This window comes from Ictidomys tridecemlineatus, chromosome 6 (assembly GCF_052094955.1).
Source record: "Ictidomys tridecemlineatus isolate mIctTri1 chromosome 6, mIctTri1.hap1, whole genome shotgun sequence".
NCBI classification, from domain to species: domain Eukaryota; kingdom Metazoa; phylum Chordata; class Mammalia; order Rodentia; family Sciuridae; genus Ictidomys; species Ictidomys tridecemlineatus.
Genome location: NC_135482.1, coordinates 156,275,122 through 156,299,724, shown reverse-complemented (window position 1 = coordinate 156,299,724; position 24,603 = coordinate 156,275,122). Strand labels below are relative to the sequence as shown.

At 36.0% G+C, this 24,603-nt stretch overlaps 1 protein-coding gene across 4 annotated transcripts in view; it reads right to left on the bottom strand.

The window, feature by feature from the left end:
- Dgkh (diacylglycerol kinase eta) overlaps positions 1-24,603 on the bottom strand; it is a 185,474-nt gene that overhangs the window by 73,925 nt on the left and 86,946 nt on the right. For all 4 annotated transcript variants that reach the window (XM_078015867.1, XM_078015868.1, XM_078015869.1 and 1 more), the window contains exons 5-6: positions 5,818-5,922; positions 5,438-5,570 (exon numbers count right to left, since the gene is read on the bottom strand). In XM_078015867.1, the coding sequence (XP_077871993.1) occupies positions 5,438-5,570; positions 5,818-5,922 (238 nt within the window). The remainder of the gene's footprint in view (positions 1-5,437; positions 5,571-5,817; positions 5,923-24,603) is intronic.

The following is a 24,603-nucleotide window of genomic DNA, read 5'->3' as shown; positions in this document are numbered from 1 at the left end:
TAAAATCCAAGTACAAGACAGGAGTGGTGGCATATGCCTGGAATCCCAGCAACTCAGGAGGCTGAAGCAGGACGACCCCAAGTTCAAGGCCAGCCTCAGCAACATAGTGATACCCTGTCTTGAAATTAAAAAAACAAACAAAAAAAGACCTGGGGGGATGTGGCTCAGTAGTAAAACATCCCTAAGTTCAATCCTTAGCGCACGCGCGTGCACACACACACACACACACACACACATACACAAAAAAAAATTGTAAGTACATCATGAAAATAACAAGTCATCATGGGAAATAGGCTGAGAAGGTCATAAGATGACTCCATCTTTTAAAAATATTATGTTGGGATGACTATATTATAAATGTAGGAGAAAGGATTGGTAAAATAATGTCACCACTACTCTTCATTAATTCTTCCCAGCTATATTTTCATAAAGAAGTTTATAAAAGAAAATTAAAACAACTAGGAAAGAAGCAGCACATATTTGGTAAAACAAGTAAACCACAGGTTATTTGAAAAATTAAACGCGTTTATGAAAATTGGAACTTGACTACTACTAAACACATTTATCTTTCCAGTAATACAAATTATCCAAGCACGTGTAGATGCCGATGGTATAACAGTTCCTAAGTTTTCAGATAACTAGTTAAAAGTAGAGATCATTTCAAAGGAAATTAATAAGGTGGCGGCCGCTAAATTTAAATGTAAGATGGCTTTTTCTCATATGATTTTTTTCACTTTTTCTATCAATTGTTAAACATTTGTAAATGTGTTACATACTACTTATGTGTTACATACTACTTATTATCTTTGAACTGTCTTAATTTGATGTACATTGAAATGAAAGGTCTGGATAAAATATCCAAGATGTCTGTTATCAAATGTTCAACATGGGGCTGGGGTTGTAGCTCAGTGGTAGAGCGCTCGCCTAGCACACGCAAGGCTCTGGGTTCAATCCTCAGCACCACATTTAAAAAATAAATAAATAAAATATTGTGTCCAACTACAACTAAACAATAAATATTTTAAAACATGTTCAACATGATTCAGGCTTCAACAAGCCAATACATAAATGGCTACTTACTGATCTGTTCTTGAAAAACACTGGTCTACACATATTGGAGATGTTTCACTTACCTCTTCTTTTATATACCCTGAAAAATTCTTTTTGGCAATAATACTGTTATTGTTATAAGCGACTTCATATAGAATGCAATAATCTTTCAATTAAATTTTGTTGCTGATAGTAAGGGTGAAGACACAGAACCGTAGGCAGTAACTACTTTGAACTACAATTGTTTAGTACCTCCAGGTCTTTTCATCTGTAAGACTATTTCCCCAAAATGGGGTTCTAGCCAAGTGCAGTAGTACCCTCCTGTCATCAATCCCTGCTATTTGGGAGCCTGTGGCAAGAGGATCAGAAGTCTTAGGTCAGCCTACGCAACTTAGTAGGACCTTGTCTCAAAATTTTAAAAAATAAAAATTCAAAAATTAAACAAAATAAAGTGAGGTCCTAAAATGGTCTATACCAGAATCCTCAGGGTGTTTTATAAGCAAAAAAAAAAAGCACTTGATATTAACAGTCAATGCTTGCTTTTCAAGCAGGGAAAAGACGAACATAAAAGAGAGTAATAGTATAATTTCATGGCTTTTAAAAATTTTTGCCATTAAAAATCAAACAACGGGGCTGAGAATGTGGTAGCATGCTCGCCTGGCATGCACGGGGCACTGGGTTCGATCCTCAGCGCCACATAAAAATAAAATAAAGATGTTGTGTCCACCAAAAACTAAAAAATAAATATTAAAAAATTCTCTCTCTCTCTCTCTCTCTCTCTCTCTCTCTCTCTCTCTCTCTCTCTCTCTCAGAAAAATCAAGCAGTTCATTAAAAATAAAAATCAATGCCTGCCTTACACGTGAGGCACTGGGTTCAATCCTCAGCACCACATAAAAATAAAATTGTGTCCATCTACAACTAAAAAACAATTTAAAAACAATAAAAATCACACTTTTTATAATAACTAAGTGCTTCATACATTGAGCCTTGAGAATGACAAAGTTGCTTAATATAACATAGAACAATAGTAATAAACAAGCCAGACTGTTGTTATGGTCACTAAGAAATAGAAATAATTAATGGGCACCTTAACTTTGTTAGGTGACAATTACATTTCTCCAAATTATTTTAGAGTAAAGCACTTTCCCCTGACCTATAAAGCCATTCTTAAAACCACAGAACTTAATAAATATATTGTCAGGTGGCAAAATTATTTTTACTGTAATATTTCATCTTTATCAAACTGAATCTTTGTGGTAAACAATAGTTAAGACAAAATTTCATAGGTAGCCATGTTGACATATTTGATACTGTTGATTGAAAAGAAAATGACTGTTCAATATTTTTGGCCAAGTTACTATTGAAGTAACTATGAAGGACAATTATATTCTAATTATGATAATTTACACTCTCAAATACTTAAGATTTTTTAATGAAAATTATTTTCTGTCTTCCATTTTTCATTCATACAGTATTTTACATGTGCAAGACTTTAAAACAATAAGTTTACTTATAATTCAATACAAGTCTAGAAGACAAATCAGTACAGTCTCATATTATGGTGAAAAACAAGAACCTAAAGGTCAAGTGAATTTATTGATGGCTTCATACACCAAAAGCTGAATTTCACTCTAATATAAAGTTGTTAATCTTCACTATTAAACGAATTTTTATTATATTTGCATCTCCATTATAACTTGTAAAGCCTGTTTATCCCTATGTTTTTAGGTTTAATATGTAAGTAGTATATTCACATTTAATGGGAGGAGGGGTCTCAAAAGTTTAACTTTGAATATGATAAAATATCCAGGATGGCCATATTCTCATAGAATAAAACATTTGGGATTTTGAAAGCTTCTCCTACCATTTTAAAAATATGAATAGACAAAATACTGCAGATTTAAATTTTTGCCAGCAGAGAAAACAAATATTAATGCATAATCTTTTGAAGAAATTTTTAATCCAATAATTGAGACTTTTTTCTGGTTCTCTTTAGTTATACATGACAGTAAAATCCATTTTGACATAATTAAATAAGCATGGAAGACTTTTTTTTTAAAAGGGTAGAAAGAATATGTCTTTTATAGAAGGATATAACAAATGTATTTAAAGACTTTTAAGGGGCTGGGGATGTGGCTCAAGCGGTAGCGCGCTCGCCTGGCATGCGTGCGGCCCGGGTTCGATCCTCAGCACCACATACCAACAAAGATGTTGTGTTCGCCGAGAACTAAAAAATAAATATTAAAAATTCTCTCTCTCTCCCCTCTCTCACTCTCTCTCTCTCCCCTCTCTCACTCTCTCTTTAAAAAAAAAAAAAAAAAGACTTTTAAGTTTCTTATTCTCACCAACTGAAGTAATTTTTATTTTCTTTTAAAATGCTTAGAAAAAATGTTCAATCATTCCTTTATTGACTCAATTACTAAATAATCAAATATACTTAGCAGATAAATTTCAAGTCAGAGGGCTATCACAGAGTTATCTTAAACCTGGTTATCGTTTTTAAGCCATTTTGGGAATAGAAACCATCAGGTAACAGTTAAAGGATCTTCAGAACAGCACCATATAATATTACAGACCTAGTATGAGTTATTCAGACCCACATAAACCCTTCTGTATTAGTAAAGACAGAAAAGCCAATTATATCTTTGTCTGAAATTCATTAAATCTAAAGAATAAAGTTTAATGGCTTCTCCAAATTTTCACCTTCATGAACTTGAATGTGTCAGGCCTCTGATCCAATCTGGAACTACTTACTGGATCAATTCCTTATAGAGCACAGTGACAATTTCCTATGATGTATTTAATCAGAAAAGCAGTTTGCATGCATTCCCTCATTTAATCTTCATAGTGCTGAGGTATAAATGACTATTATACCCATTTGACAGATGAGAACAATCTAATTGTGTTAAACTACTTCTGGTAACAGTTTGTAATGGTGGCTATGGGAGGGGGTTTAATGGTTGAGCTCTATTCCTTACCATTGTGCGTGTATTGCTATGCATTGTAGTAAATGGCTGAAACAAGAGTTATTGATATTTTTAATATTTATTTATTTTAGTTGTAGTTGGACACAATATCTTTATTTTAATTATTTTATATGTGGGGCTGAGGATCAAACCCAGGGCCTCGCACGTGCTAGGCAAGTACTCTACCGCAGATCCACCACCCAGCCCAAGAGTTATTGATCTTATTTACTTATTGTTAGTCATAAATTTAACATCAATTAAAACTGTGGCTCTGTCATTATTTTATTATTTAATCATAATTAACTATATTCAAAATTATCTGTAATAGTGTCTTATCAGAGAAAGACACTGGCATTGGCATTAGATATATTTCAAAAAGCAGTATAACACTTTTCATACCTCATCACTGAATTATGAAATTAAATCAGTCTAAAGATGTTATCAGTTCTCTCTTGGTAATGATTAAAATACTTGTTTCTGATAATCCCTGTACTTAAATTAAAAAATACTTCACATACTGCACTTGCCTAGCATGTGCGAAGCCCTGGTTCAATCCCCTGGCTCTGCAAACAACAATACCAAAAAGAGAACCTCACTAATAGTCCTTATTTTTAGAAAACTTTAAAGAAGTTTAAAAAGATGACACAAACTACATGTATAAAGACATGTATTGGCGTGAACACACTTTATATACAAAGATATGAGAAATTGTTCTTTATATGTGTAGTAAGAATTATAATGTATTCCACTGTTGTGTATTTAAAAAATAAAATCAATTAAATTAAAAAAAAAAAAAAAAGATGACATCAGGGCTGAGGCTGTAACTCAGAGGTAGAATGCTTATCTAGAATGTATGTGGCCCTGGGTTCAATCCCCAGCACTGCAAACATTGATCAATCAGTTAACTGAAAAATTAATTAACTAATAAAAAATTAATTCCTAATAAATTACTTTAAAAATGTTTCATGGTACAGCACTTGCTTAACAATGCATGAAACCCTGGGTTCAATCCCTATTACTACAAATTTTTTAAAAAGTTTCAAGTAAAGCAATACTACTAACAATCAGGAATTCTGTCAAAGAATATATATTGTCCTGATAAAACGTTTTGTGTTTCATAATCAGAATTAAGAACACTAGAATGTTATACAAAGCTATGTTTTTAGATTCTAGTTCCTAGATCCTTAAGAGAGAAATGCTATATTTTGATTTATGTTTCCTTTCAGACAATCTTATGTTATCATTCCCAGAGCAAGAATATTTCCCAAATTAGTACTATGTGTACAACGCTCAAGATTAAACTCCAATCAACCTTAAACAATGTATTCCAGCTTAGATCTCCCCAGCTACAGCTTTCCCAGTGTGGTGTGTCTATTGTACCTTTACAATTGGGAGAGGACTGGGCTCAATGCTACAGTACCTTCACAGGACAGGCCATGGGAGGTAACTCCAGAAAGACTTTCTCTGCATACGTTACAGAAGGTGGGGCGGGCATGGGAGCAGGCGTACCAGTTATGCATCCCTGAGAAATGTTCCACGTTAAACTGGGCCACCTAGAAATGAGACATTTGAACAGATTTGCCAAATAAGAGAACAAGACTGCAGACACTGGACTACTTGGAAATGTACATACTATATAGTTCTGATCAAAATTTCAAATCTGTCACTTTTAACACTAAAGCACATTGCTTTAAGTTAAAAAAAAAAATCTGGCTTAAACAAGTTGCACAGCATAGCTTTAGCTCTTTAGTTAACATCCATGCTCTAAGAACACAAAATATCAGGGATATGCTATTTTACCTCATAAGACTCTCTGGTTTGTACAGACTTCAGTGAACTGATCCAATCCTCCATCTCTTTTCTGTTCTCGGCACATAGCATTAGCCTTCTGAATGGAGTAATTATCTGAAAGGGATAATTCAATCTAATGATTGATAATAGTCAACAAGAGGGATTATTGCAAAACTGAAATCTTAAAAGGCAATTCCATTTCTAAACTCAGTCTTTATTTCTATGATAAAGAAAATAAACCCCTGTACACAGATAAGTTTTGTTCCCTGTGTATGTCACAATGTGCCCCAGGACAGGACAATTCTCAGCAATCTTTTCTTGTCTTTGATCCTGCTTTTACGTACTTATCAGGCTTTTTTAGCACTTTTCTAAAGGCTATGAAATAAACAATGCATTCTTATTTCCTATTTCACAGACTATATCTTAAAAACTGATTTTAAATATACTCCAAAGTAATTCAGAGTAAGTTTAGAACTAATAGATAGATGGTTTTCAATATGGAAAATATTTTTAAATTGAAAAAAATGTAATATTAAATGATTTCATCATTGATTCACTATGGTATCCAAAAAATTTTTGTTAACATTTAACAGAGTTTATATATCATTTCTACAGCCTGTTTGGATATCATTTATATGGGGGATTTTTCCTGCCCATTGTGTAGAAATCCACTGTATTACTTTATTATCAGAGCAGGAAGGAAGAATTGGTATAAAAATCTGTTAGTTGTCTTGAAGGAAAAAAATAAGTGTGACTTTCATCATCTTTTATGTCACTAAAAATAAAAGGCAATATTAATTGGCTGAGAACCTGATTGAAGTAGAATGAAAACTTCAAGCTGTTACATCATCAAAATGCTTCAAAGGAAGATTCTGAAATGATTGGGGGGAAAACCCTATTTGCACATGAATACAATATTATGGTTGCAATCTTAAAGCTACTAAATCCTAAGCATTTATTGCAAAGAAGGGACCATTTATGTACTTGCAGAATAAGCAAAACACTGGAAACTTTCTGAATAATATATTACAGATTTATTTGCATAGAAAATATGAAATTCTCCACGTGTAAATCTTTTGATCAAGTATTAAATCTAAATGCAATACTGTATTATAGAGCAGACTCAACAAGTAATAAAAAAATTATCTGAAAAGAAAAAAAAAAGAGGAATACTTCCCACAAGGAGGACACTAGTGAACCTAAATCACCATTTATTTCTAAAATCCTTGATTTTAGAAAACAAGCCTGTAATTCCAAACAATACAGAGATCAGCCCAATCTTAGCCACTCACCAGTCACTGTCTTCTCCTGTGTCACTGGCTTAAGCTACACTCTGCTTCCATAAGCCACAGAGTTTTTACTAGATCTGACAGGCACTCACATTTAAATACAGCCATCCAAGTCACATGGCACAAGGGCATCAACCACTCAGCTCTGGGTTTTTGTTAATTGCATGTGAAATCGAAGAGAGCCTCACTTTTGCATTTTCTTCTGTTTTAAATGACCCTCTTTGGATAAAACTTATTAGCAGTTGGTCACTTCTCTTCCTGAATAAATAGTTAATGCAAAGAGCAATGCCTCCCTCATTACTTAGGAGCCAAATGGATGTATTATTGCTTCAAAATGTTTTTCTAGGACAGCTCATCAAATGCAGCAGAGAGGTACCATTAAATCATAATATACTCTTGGCTCCAAAGGCCAGCACATTCCAGAAATCTCAGTTTCACTGATTTGCTGATGTTACCCAAATAAATATTATGTCGAGCAATTTATTTATTCTTTTCTATGTGATTTATCTATAAGGATTCCTCTTTCATTTGTATGATTCCAAAAACCCCAAGAAATATTAGATGCTATTCTCTATCCTTCATTCTCCCATTTTTGTTACATTCATGATGACTTTTAATGTAAAGGCATTAAAGATAGATAAAAATCGACCATCATTAGTGTCTTTACTGAGAATTCAACAAAGAACAAAATCAAAGTATGAAATAGCAAGCTTATTTTTATTTGTACGAATAATACTTGATCATGAATGCAACAAAAGTGGGAGAATGAAGGATACAGAATAGCATCTAATATTTCTTGGGGTTTTGGGAATCATACAAATGCCTCAATTCTAAATTACAGAAAAGCAATATACCATAGTTATACATGTACCTTATCCACTAATGAAGTTAAATGCATACATTAGCAATTTCTCCTAATAAAAACTTGTTTTAAAATTAACAATAGTGAGAAAGTAAAGATCATTAGCATATTTTAAATCAAAAGTTAAATTTATCCGAGGCTAAAAGAAATGGTAGTTATTTTGATGTATGGACCTTGTGATTAGTCATGATTAAAATATTACTGATTGTTAAGTCTGTAAGAAAAAAATCCTTCAAAAGTCAATGCAAAGATGCCTGGCTTTGTAAGTGCAGTGTCCAAAACACCTCTGGCTAACTGAACACAAGCCTAGCTCATCTAGAGAAACTTATGCATTTCCCAAATCGGCCTTTTGCCTCCTAAGCCATCCCTGAGTAGGACTTTGGTGCTGAGTCCCCTCCTCATGACCTTTGTAGGAAAGAATCTGACAGTCACAGTTGCTGACTGACAGACCATTCCCAACTGAACTCTGGCCATAACCAACTGAACTCCATTACTCTACAGCAGTCTCTCATTCAAATTCTTATTAGAAAACAATTTGGGAAAGAGCAAATTCTGAAAATTCCTTGATCCTTACTCTGAAAATATATCCGAAAAAATCTGCCTCTTTATTATGACATGAGTGGGGTGGAGAGATGAAAAGCTCAGATGAGTTTCTACACCAATATTGGGGGAGGGGTAGCTGGTTCCCCAGGGAAAATGGAACCTGTTGGAAGCCAAGTCCAGAAGTTTCTGAAGCTAGAGGATTTGTTACCTCTTGAAGGATCTGAAGCTTACCTATGGTAAATTCCCTAGTGCCTGTCCATATCTGAACCCTCCTCTTACCATCTATTCCTATCATTCCAACATCCCCAAATCATTTTTTTTCAGGCACCTCTGAACTTACTTCAATAGTTAATTTTTTTTTCCTCAAACTATGTGCATGCATGCACACACACCCCTCATTTCCTGGAATAAGCATTATTCAGACAAATAAGGGTCACCAACCACTCAGCTTTGGGTCTTTGTTAATTGCACCTGAAATCTATTCATGCATCCCAGCATTTACTAAGCATCTGCTGAATGCCAGAGCTAGGGGAAAACCATACTGGCTTTGCCTTAAGAATCTATAAGGCAGACAAGAAGCAGACCAAGAATTTACTTGTCTGGAAAACTGCCATATAAGACTAAGGTACAAAGAAGGGACATCCAACTCAGTTTCCTAATTCTAGTGTCCAGACTCCACATACCATGGACTCTGAGAACCCAGCCACAAATACTGTTTTTTAAAAAAAACTTCAGATGATTCCAAAGTGTAGCCAAGTTTGAGACCCAGTGTCAAATGATAATTTATTGCTACTCACAGCAATGTTAGAATTCAAAAAATAAAATGTTTTTAAAGAGAAGTCAATTTGAGAGAATTATTAGTCTAATAACAAAAGCAGAATGATTCAGTGCCTAACTCTAGAGTCAAACTGACCTAGACCAAATCCCACCCTCATCCTTTGGTACCTACGCAACTGTGGACACATTTCCTAGGCTCTCTGAGCCTCAGTCTCTCCTCTGCTAAGGGGGGACAGAGCAATAATTCACAGCACTGTGAACAGCGTTAATTTATAAGCCAGATAAAGCAGTTAGCACAGTATGAAAGCTTGGTCAAAGCTTAGCCAGTATTAGCATCACAATTTTTCTTAGCTGTGACAGAAACTGCATGTACATTCATACATTTCTTCTTTCACATATATACTTCTTGTGTAAGTTGTGATCCAAGATGAAAGCATAATGAGCTGAAGTAAAAAATGGAGACAATTTGCCAACAAACAGTTACTGACCAGTAAACTGTGAACAGAGGGATAATGAAAATGACCTCCTGACCTCCTTCTTAAAAGATATTAAAAAATATCAACCAACAAATTAGGAAAAACAAATGACTCTCCCTAACTGGGAAGTTTCAGAGTCCCTGTACAGCTCTGAAAGAATTCAGTGTGCCATTTCTAGTAAGCTCGGTGCCTGAACTCTTCAAGATAGGTGGCTGTTTGTTTTAACTCCGATTTTTTGGTTGTGCAATGAAGGAAATTCTATAACTTTCTCTGGTTATTTTAAATGCCAAACAAGTTTTTCTATCAAGAGATTCTTATTTCTAACCTAAAATTCTTTCTAACAAACCAATAACTTCTGCCTCACTGCAGGACTCCCTGCGTCTTTAGTAGAAAGTCCTGAACTGTCCTCACTGAAATAAAAATTCATATGTAGTAAGAAGCCCTTATGGGAAAGTAGGATAAACAGGAAATATAATTGTGCTCTAGCAATTTGTATTACCTATGTTTATTAAAATTTAGGGCTCTAATTTGACTTTTATTATAAAGAGTATAAGTATGAGCCTTTTTCATACTAACTTTGCTATTCTTGAAGTTGCCAACCGCTCAGTCTTAATCTACCTCTCCCATCTTTCCTTATAAAATCTATAGCCAACTCTTTAATTATGTATGTTGCTTTCTTCTCATTCTTTTTTTTTATGGAGTGAAATAATTCATTTTGACAACTTAAATGTGCCAAGCTGCAATGTAATCGTGCATCTTAAGTGACTATTTGGGGAGCAGAGATACTCCCATACTTCAAAGAGTTAGCAGGGAACCTCTCCCACCCAAGAGCACAGATCGGTAACTGCACAAGCGCACTCAAATCAAAACACACCCAACGAAGCTCCAAACTGGACTTGCAAAACCCAAATCTTGGTTTTGGGGGAGGTGAGGATAATGTTGGATCTATTTTGGCAAAGTTACTAAGGGGATACTGATGCACACTCCTGTTTATCAACCATAAAGGGTAATGTAAGTGTTTAACTACATTGTATATATAATGGAAGTATAATGTCACAACAAATGCATTTCTGGCACCATGACCGAAGAAAGCACCACAGATACTTTCAACAGATAGTATAATTTAAATGAATAGAAAAACAATTTGTTTTTACTAAGAAGAGACTTTATCATGCTGTTGTAATACCATACATGTTCATTTTATAGATGCAAACTCTGTGGAATCTGCACTGAGTGCTCAAGAAGAAAGAAAGTGATAGTTCCATGGAGCCCTGGAATGCAAATTTTACAATGACTAAGATGAGACAAAATAACCCATATAATTTTATTATATTTTATGTAATAAAATAATGATAAAACTGAAGACATCCAGTAATTCACATACATACAAGGACTTCATTATTAATCTGAGCTGAAACTTACAAAGAAATTCTACTATGCAGACAGAATGCCAGGCAAACAGAATCCTAAATGGTATGGTCTGGTAGCTGGACTAATGTTTTCCCCATTCCTTTTACAAGATCTAAAAGTCTTCTGAAATGACTACATAGAATGTTTAGATTTGTACATAGACACACATACCCACCTTCCACTGAGAGTCAACGATGATTGTTAAAAGTCGCTCTATGCTTTGGTTTTTGGCTGCCCATCCTTTTCACTGTTCAGCAACTTTGGCTGAATGACAACTTATTGACCTCAGGGGGTAACTGTGCATGTCAACTAGGAGGATCCAAACTTCAAAATGCCTGTCTAGGGCTCAAACTAATAAGGGAGGCAGTTGTCAGGAATATAAGGACAGTACACCAATGTTCTTGCCTATCTGTCTAGGATAAGCTATGTATTTGCTGAATGTAATATTTACTTCAAAATCAAATACAAATGAAGTACAAACCAAGTGTTACCTATATAAGTTGGCATAAATCATTGAGAATATGAACTCCTCGCTCATTTGTGACAGGTTCTACAATAAGAGTGCAAATATTAAAAACTATTTTCTGATGGAAAATTTATGTAAGTACATACACAATTTTTCTGAGAAATCAGTGAATGACAGAGAAGGAAAAGACCTCTGGACAATAGGAGAACATCTCTGCCAAGAGAATGTCTTTCTCCTTTTCTGCAGGAATACCTGACCACTAACTTAGGGCAAAAAGGCAATGCTCATTGATCCTTCCATTATCTCTATAAATTAAGAATGAGTTAATTTCATTACAACATATTGATGAGAAAAAAAAAAACATAAACACTAAGTGACCTGTCCACAGTTTGTTAATACATTTCTTAAATGATAAGTTAACAAAAACGTAATAGCATTGTTACAGGAAAGAAAAAAAAATCATCCCTTCCCTATAGTACACTGAGCTGCAAAACTGCACTCAATTCAGTCAACCTTTCTCTTTCCCAGCCCACATGTACCTAGCAGTATTTGAGAAGAAAGGTGGAAAGAGAAACAGTCAAAGCCTGGCCACTGTATGTTTTTTTAGGAATGCCTACTAAAGAATAAGGGGGGAAGTGCAGTGATGTGAAAGATTTACTATCAAACACTGCAGATAAAATAGGGAAAAGAGAAAACAGGTAAAGCCAGTGTGACAAAATTTAGATAATACCAAGATCTGGACAATGGGACTGTGGGGTCTATTACAGAGTTAGCCTGAGTTTGTATATGTTTTCAATTTGTCCTAATTTTTTTAGAAAAGGACCTACACATTTGAACCCATATTTTTTTTCTTTTTAACTTTCTGGGGTGCAGGGAATCAAACCCAAGGCCTCATGCATGCCAGAAAAGCACTCTACCACTGAGCCACATACCCAACCTTTGACCTGCACATTTGAGAACCCTACCCAAAGCTCTTCAAGGGACCAAGCAGGTGAGAGGCCTAGGTGTCCTAATTTCCTTCTGCACAAGGACCAGTGAAGGGTTCAGCTCTGGGCACTGAACTCAGGTGGTGGAACACATCCACCAGGACCCAAGTCTCTGACCTCCCATCTCCCTCTCCCACATCCAAGTGAAATTAGATAAATAATGCAATTTCCTTGCTCCAGTGGCCCATAATATCCACAGAAGTTAATGGATTTCTTATTGAGATGGGGTGGGATGGGCTGAGCTCAAGAGCTATCAGGTCTTACTTCCATCATTCTTGAGCCTCAAGCTTAAGATGAGATCAGTTTAATTCCATACTCACAAAATTTGCTTCTGCACGAAGGGATCATAGCTTCATCACAATGTCATTTTCCACATTAATCTCACCCTTTTCTACACGCAAATGTTGGATTTTTTTTCATTGCCTTAAAATATATAATATAAATTTTTCTGTTGCCTGTTTCCATGAAAAAAAAGAACTACAGATCTCAGTGCTTACTACCAATATTCTCCCCACACATACAGTATTTCCACCAGACCTCAAATACTAAAAGGAAAATTTTTTCTTTAATTAAAAGAAATTCAAATATACTATAAAATTAAAATGTTCTTGAAAAACATTTAATAAAATAGTGCACTTTAGTAAAATGAAGACATGTAAGATGGCGGAATCCAAAACTTTTCAAAGTAGCAATTGAATTTAATATGATTTATGTCTCTAAAAGAAAACAGTCTATTTCACATCTTTCTGGGACTACCATGACTTTAAGGTTATGTTTCAGAGTCACAATCCTAACTGTTGCTTCCCAGAAGCCTCTGGTTCACCATAAAATCAAAAGTATAAAGAGTAAAACTGTGAAGGTGAAGACAGTCTCTCTGCAGGACATGCTCTGTGCACTGGCCTCCCTGGGCAGGAGGCCTGGCAAGAGCCTCAGAAAATCAACCAAGAATACCGTTAAATGTTACTTGGTGGGATATCCTATTATATCATTTATATCTACCTACATACCTACCTAAATCACACATATAATAATAAGCCACTGTTTCATTAAAGACTAATTCAGGGGCTGGGGCTGTAGCTCAGTGGCAGAGCACTTGACTAGCATGTGTGAGGCACTGGGTTTGATCCTCAGCACCACATTAAAAAATACATTAAATAAAGGCATACTGTCCATCTACAACTATAAAAAAAAAACCTAATTCGGGTCAAAAATCAGTATTAAAAATCTCTTAGAATTCAAACAAATTGTAGTTATTAATGTTTAGTCAATCCCTATTGTATTAGTTTCTTATGGTTGCTATAACAAATAGCACCATCTTAATGTTTTAGAATGAATGTACTCAAGCAGTGATGGAGCTCACAAGTTGAAAGTTAACTTGTTGAGAGAGCTGGGATCCTTCTGGAGACTCCAAGGAAAGTCCATTTCCTTGCCTTTTTGTTTCCAGAGGCTGCTTGTATTCATTGTCTCACAGCCACCTTATTACAACACTGTAGTCTCTTGCTTCCATAGCCACAACTTCTCTGACACTGACTCCTTTTATCTCCCTCTTGCAAGGAGCCCAGTGATTACACTGGGTCCACACAAATAATCTCATTTCAAGATCACATGATCATAACCACAATATTCCTTTAGCAAGGTAAGGTTTCCTTCACAGGTTCCAGGGATTAGAATGTGAACAGCTTTGGAGGTCCCTACCACACTCCTCAAATAAACATAATTATAAATTTTGATACAATAATGAATTGTTAAATCAGAGATACCTGAAATCTATTTTCTTACTATAATCATAATCTTAGCTAATAGCTATGGATGCAAACAACTTTTCATGGAAGAAACTAATAATTAAATCATTTAAACATAGACCACTTAGGGAATTCTGATGTTGACAAATAAAAGGGTTACTTCTGTAGCATCCTACATTTTCAAAGTGCTTTGCTGTCAGTAAGGACCCACCTATTATCTCATTTTAATCTTCCACATAACTGGCCTATATGAGAGGTAAAAAGAAATTTGACCTTTTTTTTTTTAATCATAAACTTTGTAAGTAGCAGGTCCAGAGTATACAATCAGATTTTCTAGCTGAAGATCACAACCTCTTTATCCTGTTAGAATAGACAAGTAGGGTCTATGCCTGAAGTTCCTTCATATAGACCACAGAACACTGCCTACAGCACATTTTGCTATAATCTGATATATGTAGATATATGTAAGAAGTTGAATGTTATCAAAACAATCATTTCAGTAGAAATGAACAGATTAAAAAGTTTCCAATTGCAATAACAACATTATTTTTCCTGTGAAAATTTTCAGAACACTTAAGCAATAATATATCTATATAAAAAATAGCTATAACTATGTCTTATTTTAAAAAATATACCTGGTTCACCAAAATTGGTTTAAAAAAGATACTAAAAATTACTTAACCTTCTAGAACAGGTAAAATCAATTAATATTTAGATTGCTAATATATAGTAAACATATTCTACAACTATCAAAAGAAAAGAATTCAAACTGATACACAAATCAACTGTAAATTGTATGTAGTTTGCTTGGTGTTTGCAAACTTGCAAGCTTTCTTTTAGTTAAACACCCAGGTGGTAGAAAAACAGAATTTTCTGGTTTCCCTAATAACCTTACCTAAGAAGAGGAGAGTCCATTTATTCTCTATCACAAAATGTTATTCTTAACTTTATAGCATTTTTCTCCAATTACATATTAACATCTGATTATTGTCTGACTCTGTCCACTTTGTGTCTGTTTCGTGAGTCCATTCTAAAAGCCAAACACAATTCTGGAATAAAAGTATATTAATGTTTCCAGTGATGGGCAAAGATGGTGGGTTAGATACGAGATTCTAAAGAACATACTGAAGGTAACCATTTATGATAGATTAAAATTTACTCTCTCCACTTGGATCCATCCTCTCATCCATTAGAATATAAAAAGCATACTTACTTTCTTCTAAGCAGTGTTGCAGCCCATGGTACAGAGAGGTGAAATACCCAGTCCTTTCACTGAAGGAGCTCAGAGTACAAGAGGAAATATAGGTACGTAAACCTTATTTCTGGGCAGTAAGTTCCCATCACCTTCTGAATCGCTCGGTACAGCTTACAGTTTGTGACATCCTTCAAGATGTGAACGTTGTCTATACTCTCTATACTCTGGGTGCCAAGAGAACACAGTGAACGTGCGACTAACCCAGACTAAAGGGTCAGGGGGTGCTTTGTAGGGGAAGATGAGATTCATGGAAGGACAAAGAGCAAGTATGATTTCAAACCAAAACTGAGGGGAAGGAGTAGGCATGGTTACTGCAAACTGAGAGACACACAATTGCATGGAAGAGAGGTTTAGAGGCAAGAGCTGGGTATCACAGAAAGTGCAATGTGACAACCACAGATTGAAAATGGAAAATAAAGCTATAGGGGAAATCATGAAAGACCTTTTAACTATGCCAAGGGGTATGGAATGACACGACTCTTTGAGAAAGAGTTAAAAACCAGATATCTGGCAGAGCATCAGTGTAGACAGCCTGAGGGAAGACCTGGTAGGAAACTCTTACTAAACTACAGGAATGTATGAGAGGACATGAAATGAAGTGTGGAGAGGCCACTGTGCATGGGAGCACTCAGTCCATGAGGATCTGAGCAGAAGACAGAGATGAAAAGGAATGAATAGCTTCTTAGGAGGCAGATTCATGGGAACTGGTTGTGAGGAATTTAGATAACACCAGCATGCACCTTTGGAATTATAGTCATGTTAGAAGTTCAAATTCTATGAGCTACCATTTACAGAGTATTAGCAGACAGGGTATATAATCTCAGTTTACCCATACAACTTTAAAAAGTAGTAACCTTATTTTTCCTCAGAGGACCTTAAAGCTCAGAAATGTTTGTGACCTGTCCAAGGTCACAAAGCACAGTAGGATTTGAGATTAAATTTTTCCTGCCTTCCTAGCCATCAACTAGAGAAAATAATGTCAAAGAATTTCTGATATCATCCTGGAAGGGTAGGCAGAAAAGACTGCAGGTGCTGCTCACTTAATTTTCCTTAAAAATAATAACTGGGTCCACTGCACAGTTATATCTCGATTCCATCCCAACTTGTGTATTCTTTAAAGGTAAGAGAGAGAGGGGCTGCAATGGTACTAATAAATAATAAAAATAATAATACTAACAATAATTTCATTTACTAACATGCATAGGTCTCAGCAAATCAGGCACCCTCAATGAACAAAATATTTATAAGCTGTATAACCATATATTGCATCAGATTTGGAAGTTTTACATTGTATACAAGAAGTGGAGAAGTTTTTTAAAATTAATTATAATAGCAAAAATCACAATGAGTTCAGAAATTATTTATGTAGGCTGTCACATACACTCCCACTGTAAATTAGAGGTATTAGTTAATGGACACATTAAAAGTTCTACCATTCATTTAATATTTCCAGGCTGTACCCGAGATTGCAACAATGCATTAGCCTCATTCCCTTGGCACAAGTGTGTTGGTTTATGACCACAAATGCCTTTGTACAGGACACATATGTAATGAGAAACTTCAAAATAAAACATCTTGTTTTATATTGGTCTCTACAAAACTAAAATATTGCCAAAACCTAAATTTTCCACTATTCCATAGTCAAACATCAGGAGCAGAGAAAATACTTGAATATACCAAAAACTTAGAGCCAAGAAAACACTACAAAAGTACTTTAAGCCATTTTTTAATAGTGAAAGCACCCCTCCCAATTGCCTGCTAGCTATCCTCAGATTTTACCATCACTTTGCATTCCCAAGGTCCAGAAATGAAGTCTTGCCCTGCAGTATGTTTTATTCCCATTTTTCTACCCTGAATTAAAGGCACCGTTTGTATAACCCCCCTCCCAAACCCATTACATTAGCTTCCTCTGCTCTTTCTCCCCTCCCTTTGGCCACAGTTTCCTGGTCTTTCTACAGAAGGCCCCACATCCATTCCTTCCTTCCCTCTCATTGCACACAATCTCACTCCTTCCTTATTATGGTGTCCTGGGACATTGTGGCACTATCCAAAATGGTCTTCATGCCAAATCTGTCACTCTTGTCAAATGCATCTAATAGGAAGGTGCCAGAAAGGTTTCCCATGGAGCATTTCAAAAATCTCTGAATAGGTAATTCATATTTGTGATATGAAATTCAAAATGTATTTAGAGTTAAATGTATGTCTCCCTCTTAAACCTGCCCCCAGGTACCAACTTCCCTTCCTGAAGGCAAATTATCAGCTTCTTTGTTTTATCTCTCCAGAGATAGTCTACTTATGTATAATAACTATGTGCTTTCTTGAGGTTTAAAGACACAGAAATGTGTGTGCATACAGAGTAACATTTTATAAATTCAACTGTTCCACATACAAGTTTCCCAATAAATAAAACTTGAAGTCAAGTATATATTGTCCCACTTAGAACTGAATCATCCTTTTTCATGCCTGCATAGTACTACATTGGGTGACATATTTCATAATTCAGTCCAATTCAGCTGCAATTTGCACATTTGGATTGTTCTGAATCATTTGCTATTATAATGTATACACAATACCCTTTTACATATGTCATTGCAAATATAAACAGAACATTTCAATATGCCCAACCCCATCTCCAGATCATGAGTGTAGTGAAGGCTCTGCTGAAGACTTGAAAATCTCTCTTTAAAAACTTATTCTGTGAAATGAATAATTTGTTTACATTGTGTTAAGAGATTTTTTTCTATAATGGTTTTGAAGATAGTAACATCAGTCCTTGCTGATGGGGATGCTTCTACCCATCCCCATAAGCCACTTATTCTCTAAAAACATATTTGTTAATATGAACACTTCATCTGGACAAACAAAACCAAACCACAATTCTTTCAAGGGCTCCAAAGGAAGAAGCTGCTTTGACCTGACAGCTTTTCTCACACCGTAGGCCCAATAAACAGAGAAGATCTAGTAGTTTTGTTGAACAACTGGGAAAAATTATTAATTTTTACTTATTGGTAAGATTCCAGAAAAAAAAGGGGGGGAATTAAAAAGGCCTAACATTTGTGCAGAAACCAGACCACAGAGGCCAAAACCTCAGCCCATTATTCCTATAAACATGAGACCTACAATACATAGAGTGCTTTGACTCTTCCTGCTAAATATTAGTGGCAGGCCTATGTGACTTCTGGTTACTCATTCAGTAGTACCTACTGTCAGACCTTCGTAACAAATAGTACTATGCTAGATTATCATAGAGCATTAATAGAATGTGTAAAAGGGTCCCATCAGCAAAGGCAAGAATCCCTACCACCCAGACTATGTCACTGGGAAGTGCCTAGGGTCTGGAGCAATGCAGGCCATCACTCAGTCTTGCTGGAAGGGGTCATCAAGTCCTGATGTCAAGGGTCAGTGCTGTACCTTCTACTCACTACTCTCTTTAACCTCTGCATTGAGTTCCATACCAGTATGGGCAGCTTTCCAGATGCTTCTGAGAAAGAGAGCTGGTTGACCTTCCTCTCCAACCCTGAGCTAACATAACCTGAGGTCCAGAACTGTCCAAAAGCCTTCAGATCTGCTGCCAGCAGGTCTCAACCTGTGTAAACAGCAAGACTAAAAAGAAAATATATACAAATAAAAATATCCCACTGGATAATACTCAACTTACCTGCTGTCAATAAAAAGATCATGCTTCTGACTTCACCCATTTGCTGCAGACTACACTATAATTTGTTTTCTATAAGTACAAACCTAAATTTATCTTCATATATTGAGATTTGATCTAGGCCAAGTTTAAACTGGGTTCAGAGACTACAAAAATGTGTAAGACAGAAACTATTGAAACAAAAGCCTCTTTTTGCCAACAATTAACTTAATAACTTTCTCACCAGGAAATTAAATTCTTACCTGACATCAAGGAAGACTACTGAGGAAGACTAAAATTGTTACATCTTTCTTGCTCCATAAAGATGATTAGCCTAATGACCATGAAAATCAATACTCTACAATAAGCGAGGAGCCTAATCCTTGCTAGCTGTCGCACTGCTCAACAAAAACTTTCTTCTTGCTTGTAGGTAATGAGGATCCACCAGGATTGGCCAGATTACAACCCAACCTATTAAAAATGGTAGGCCCTCCCTTATCTGTTTACTGTGATTGTATTCTTAATCACAGGAGCCTGAAAATTCTAATATGCCACTCATTCTCATGGAAAGAGCACAGAGCTTATGTTCCTTTACATAAGTTTACACAAATTAAGCTCTCTGAACATCACCTCCTTCATCTGTTGAATGAAAGGAAAGATAATTCATTGGTTTATTGAGATAATGAAATAAGATATAAAATGTACTCATTACTCCTCATTATAGGCTATAACAAAGGATTTAGGAACAAATGAAGACTCATTTTTTTTTCATCTAAATTTCAAGTACATCTTAATTCTTTAAAACCTTATAGAATAGTAGGCTTTCCTTGGTACTATTTTAATATTTATTAATACTCAAAGCTAACCTAAAATTATTTTAATGTCTTTTTTTAAGATGTTGATGCTTTTACATTGCCCAATAAAGCCCAAATCTGAGAGGTATAACAATGCATTCTCATTTTTAGAGTATCTCATATGGGAGGCAAGGCCCATATGAGAGTCACCAATGAGAACACACAGTATGAGGGACACAGAGGCCCTTTCCTGGGAACACATAACTTAGGCCTCATCAGGTCATTTAAGACTCTACCAGGCTCAGATTGCTCACAAAACAGAAGGTTGCAAACATCTTTGGGATTTTTCTGGAGAATTTAAGCACTGTCATTTTCTAATATTTCTAATTTCTTAACAGAGCACCAAAGATTCTGGCTTCTTAGAAGATTTGAAACTTCAGAATTCTTACGAAACAACACCATCAAAGCTAAATGCAGAATTCCAAGATAATAAACCCATTCTGAGCTTGTTCAGATGGTCGTTGGGATCAGATACTCTTTAGCTAATATTCATATAGTGTTTTATTTAAAATTTTTTTTATTATTGCCAGTAGTTCACTTTCCCATATTAAGCCCCTATTCCAGGTACTTATGTAAGACAAGATTTTATCTTATATAGAGTCTGAAGCTTCAGTCTATACCACAAGTGGTTATCAGAAATCAGGGTCACTCTAAATGAATGTGGGACTAAAAAGCCTTCACTAAAACTTCAACCATATAAAGACCACAATGAAGTTCAAGTAAATCCAGTAGGACTTCTTCAAGCGGTGCATGGTGCATCAGTGGATGAATCAGTCTGGCAATAAGTGAATAAAATTTCATTGTACTCTGCACAACTTAGAAGCCTGTGTTTGGCAGGATGGTTGGTGGGACTGGGGCTGCTGGTTCAAAATTTAAGACATGTTGGCCAGTTTTTCACATAGAATCTCTCAGGGACGAAATGGAAGTTCAATGCCACATAGCTATTAGTATTGCAGGATCATGTTGACAGCGACAGCACCAGCTCAGAAATGTCCATTTGGCACCTGTGAAAAGCCTTATACATTGAATCTATGCAGGAAATACAATTTATAACTTGCTCCAAGACCAGTAGGCTGTGTGGCATGTGGCTGTTCATGTGGGAGTTGTAATATGCAGATGCACTAGAAAAGTCAATCCTCCAAGATACAAGGCTAACACTGGATCAGCTTTTCATCTGAACAGCAGTTCTCCATTGGCCATGCACAAGGGGCTTAAGGCTAAAAGTCTTGCAGGGAATCAACTCATCTCATCCAGGCCAGGGATAAGAAGTTTTATCTGGTTGCCATATTTTGGTCTCGGAAATACTGGCAAGGAGCATGTTTGTGAAGAACAAAGAGGTCCCAAAGAGTAAGTGTTTAGGGTTTGAGTCCTCAGTAGGCTGGGCCTCAGGTTTAGGAGACTATATAATTGCCTCTCTTTCCTATGGCATGAGCCCCTGTAATGTCAGTTTCCAGTACCAGTTGGGAGGTGACTCCTTGTCTTTTGTATCTGAGGATACTTTATGGACAGGGCCATGTTCCCAAAGGCAGGCACCATCTCCTTCTAAATTTATTTTCATTCAAGTTAAATCTTTTTTTAGAACTTGCTGCTCAATTGCCAGTTCTTTTTAATCACCACTGAATATTCAGAATCTAACACAATGTCTGAGACATACAGTAAATTCCCAATACATCATTTCTAAACAAATGAGTTCTAAGAAAAGTCCTGGATGTAGTGGAGGATGGGGTGGGAAATGCACCAGCCTGTGAAGATAGGAAAAGTGCTGGAGGCAGCATGTTGAAGGTTCCTGATCAGGAGCACCATGTTCTTCCTTAGTCATAGACCTTTAGTGAGACCAGGCACAGCACAAGGGAAAAGTAATGCCAAGCAAAGCAACTTACAGTGATACCCTGCCCGGACCTCCAGTGACACAGCTCTTTAGCCCCCTCTGCCAACTTTTTCATAGTGTATATTCAGATCTGTCAGACCCTTTGATGAAGCTGATCTATATTCTGAGATTCATTACCATGATCTGACTTTTGCAAACAAGCCCAAGATTCCAAGAGCCCCAAAGTTGGCATAATTCTCAAGGCATGCTCATTGGGTCTTGCCTTACTTTACAGAAAGCCCATTTGGAAGATTTATGTTAGACGACTAGAGAGGTGGAGAATTCAGAAAATTACTGCCAAGATTTATGGATGATTTCTAGTGAAGATGGAGACAAGGGCACTGTTCTTCCACCTACAACTTATCTTCACCCCAAAACTTCAGTCTAGCTAAAAAAGGACCAATGATTTCTTAATGCCCTGGGACTAAATGAAAAGACATATATGAGAAGCCCACAAAGAAAATGACAAGACATGTCATTTTTAAAAGTCCCTAATGTCTAAGATACAGAAATAGGAATACAAATTTCAAGTTAAACTCATAAATTATCAGCTTTCATAGTAGAAAGCCATCTGCATTGTATATAAATCAATTTTAAAAGGCAAAACAACAAGCATTTAAAATGCATCATATGGTATCATTTTAGAGTGTTATAAAATATTATAAGCAACATCGAGATAAAAATATGAGGTTTACTGCTACCAGGCATCTAATAAATATATAAGTAAAGGTGATACCACAGCAATGATTAATGAGAGGCAAGCATTGTGCTTTTTAAAGTCTTGTTGGCATAAAAGTAGTCTGTGACATTATACAAACACTTCAGGAGTATATTATGTAAAACCAATATCAAGGGAAAAGATTAGAAAACGGTGCTCTGGACTAAAACATGAAATGATACTGTTTTGGTCCAAAGAAAAACTAGAGTTTACAAATATCACTCATTCATTCAACAAGAACTTCTTTCATTTATTCATCAAATAACAATTGGCTTTCTTCTGTGTTCCAAACACTGTGTTAGCCTTGGGGATCCGGTGAAGATACAGTCTTTGGATCTACAAGGAAATTTCAGTCTCCACCAACTCTTTTCACCATTCCCTCATACAAACCCCATGTCAAGATGTCTCTGACAGATCATGAAGAATGGTTATTTATCTCTTGCTAAGTAGTTTAGTGGGACAGCCTGTGTAAAGGGTCTGGAATACTGCCCAGCAATCTCTAAACCTACTCCTCCTTGCCTACCCCCAACAAACACCAAGAGCCTTCAATTTGGTATTAATTGTGCACAGCTATTAGCCATCCAACCTTGAGGAATTCATCTCAGCACTTTTGAACTTGAGCCTGCTCTCAGAGCTCTCCCATGAAGTCCCTTTCAGCTGACAGAGAAGAAGATGACTAGAGATTTCTAATAATGGGCAGGGTCATTACCTCACAAGGGGCCTGTTCTATCAGATGGTGTAAGTTAGAAAGTTCTTTATGTTGAGCTGAAATTGTCCCTCTCGTGAATTCAACCACAGGTCTTAGTACTGCATGTGGCAGTAACACAAAACCAATCTACTGCTTCTCATACAAGGCAATTTCCTGAATATTAAAAAGATACTTGTCACATTTTCCCAAATCTTTAAAATAAAAAGTGTCCTATAATGCCAATGGATCCCATAATTCCCAGACCTTTTTATAATATTGGTTACCTTCCTCTGTGAGCTCTTTAGCCAATATTTTTCTATAAGATACAGTGCCAAGCATATAATATAATATTATAGATTTGTGGTCAGACCAGCAAGTGCTTTTGATACATCTGATAATGCAGTCTAAGATTATCATTGTTTTGAAGCAGAAAAGACAAAGAAACCAGGAAAAAACAATTCATGCAATATTATCAGAACCACATTTATTTAAAACTTCAGAATAAAGAGGCAGGGTAGCAGAGTGGTCAAGAGTAAGGATTGAGGGCACATGACCTAAATGGGTTAGATTTCAATTATTCCATATATTAGCTGTTAGCCTCTCTGTTTCTATTGTTATGGTTTAGGTATTAGGTGTCCCTCAAAAACTCATGTGTGAGATAATGCAAGAACATTCAGAGGTGAAATGATTGGGTTATAAAAGCCTTCACCCAGTCAGTGAACTAATCCCCTAATGGTATTAACTGAGCAGTAACTGAAGGCAGGTAGAGTGTGGCTGGAGCAGGTGGGCACTGGAGGCGTGGCTTTGGGGTATATATTTTGTATCTGAGTGGAGCCTATGCTTCCTGGTGTGATGTCTTGAGCTGGTACCATCTGCCATACTTTTCCACCATGATGTTCTGTCTGACTTTGAGCCCCAAATGGAGATAGTTGTCTATTGATTGAGACCCCTGAAACTGCAAGCCCCCAAAGAAACTTTCCTCCTCTAAAACTGTTCTTGTCAGGTCTCTTGGTCACAGCAGCAAAAACATCTATTAAATGGAAATTATAGTAGTTCTTACTTTATAGGACTGATAATAAAGCATTAGATTAATTATCAGGTATAAAGTAGTTAGAACAGGAACAAGGTAGTTCCAACAAATATTACCAAATAAGATAGGCAACTTGTTATTCTAAGTAATTATTTATTTAGGTGACAAATACCTTCTGAGTGATGTGCAGTAACAAAT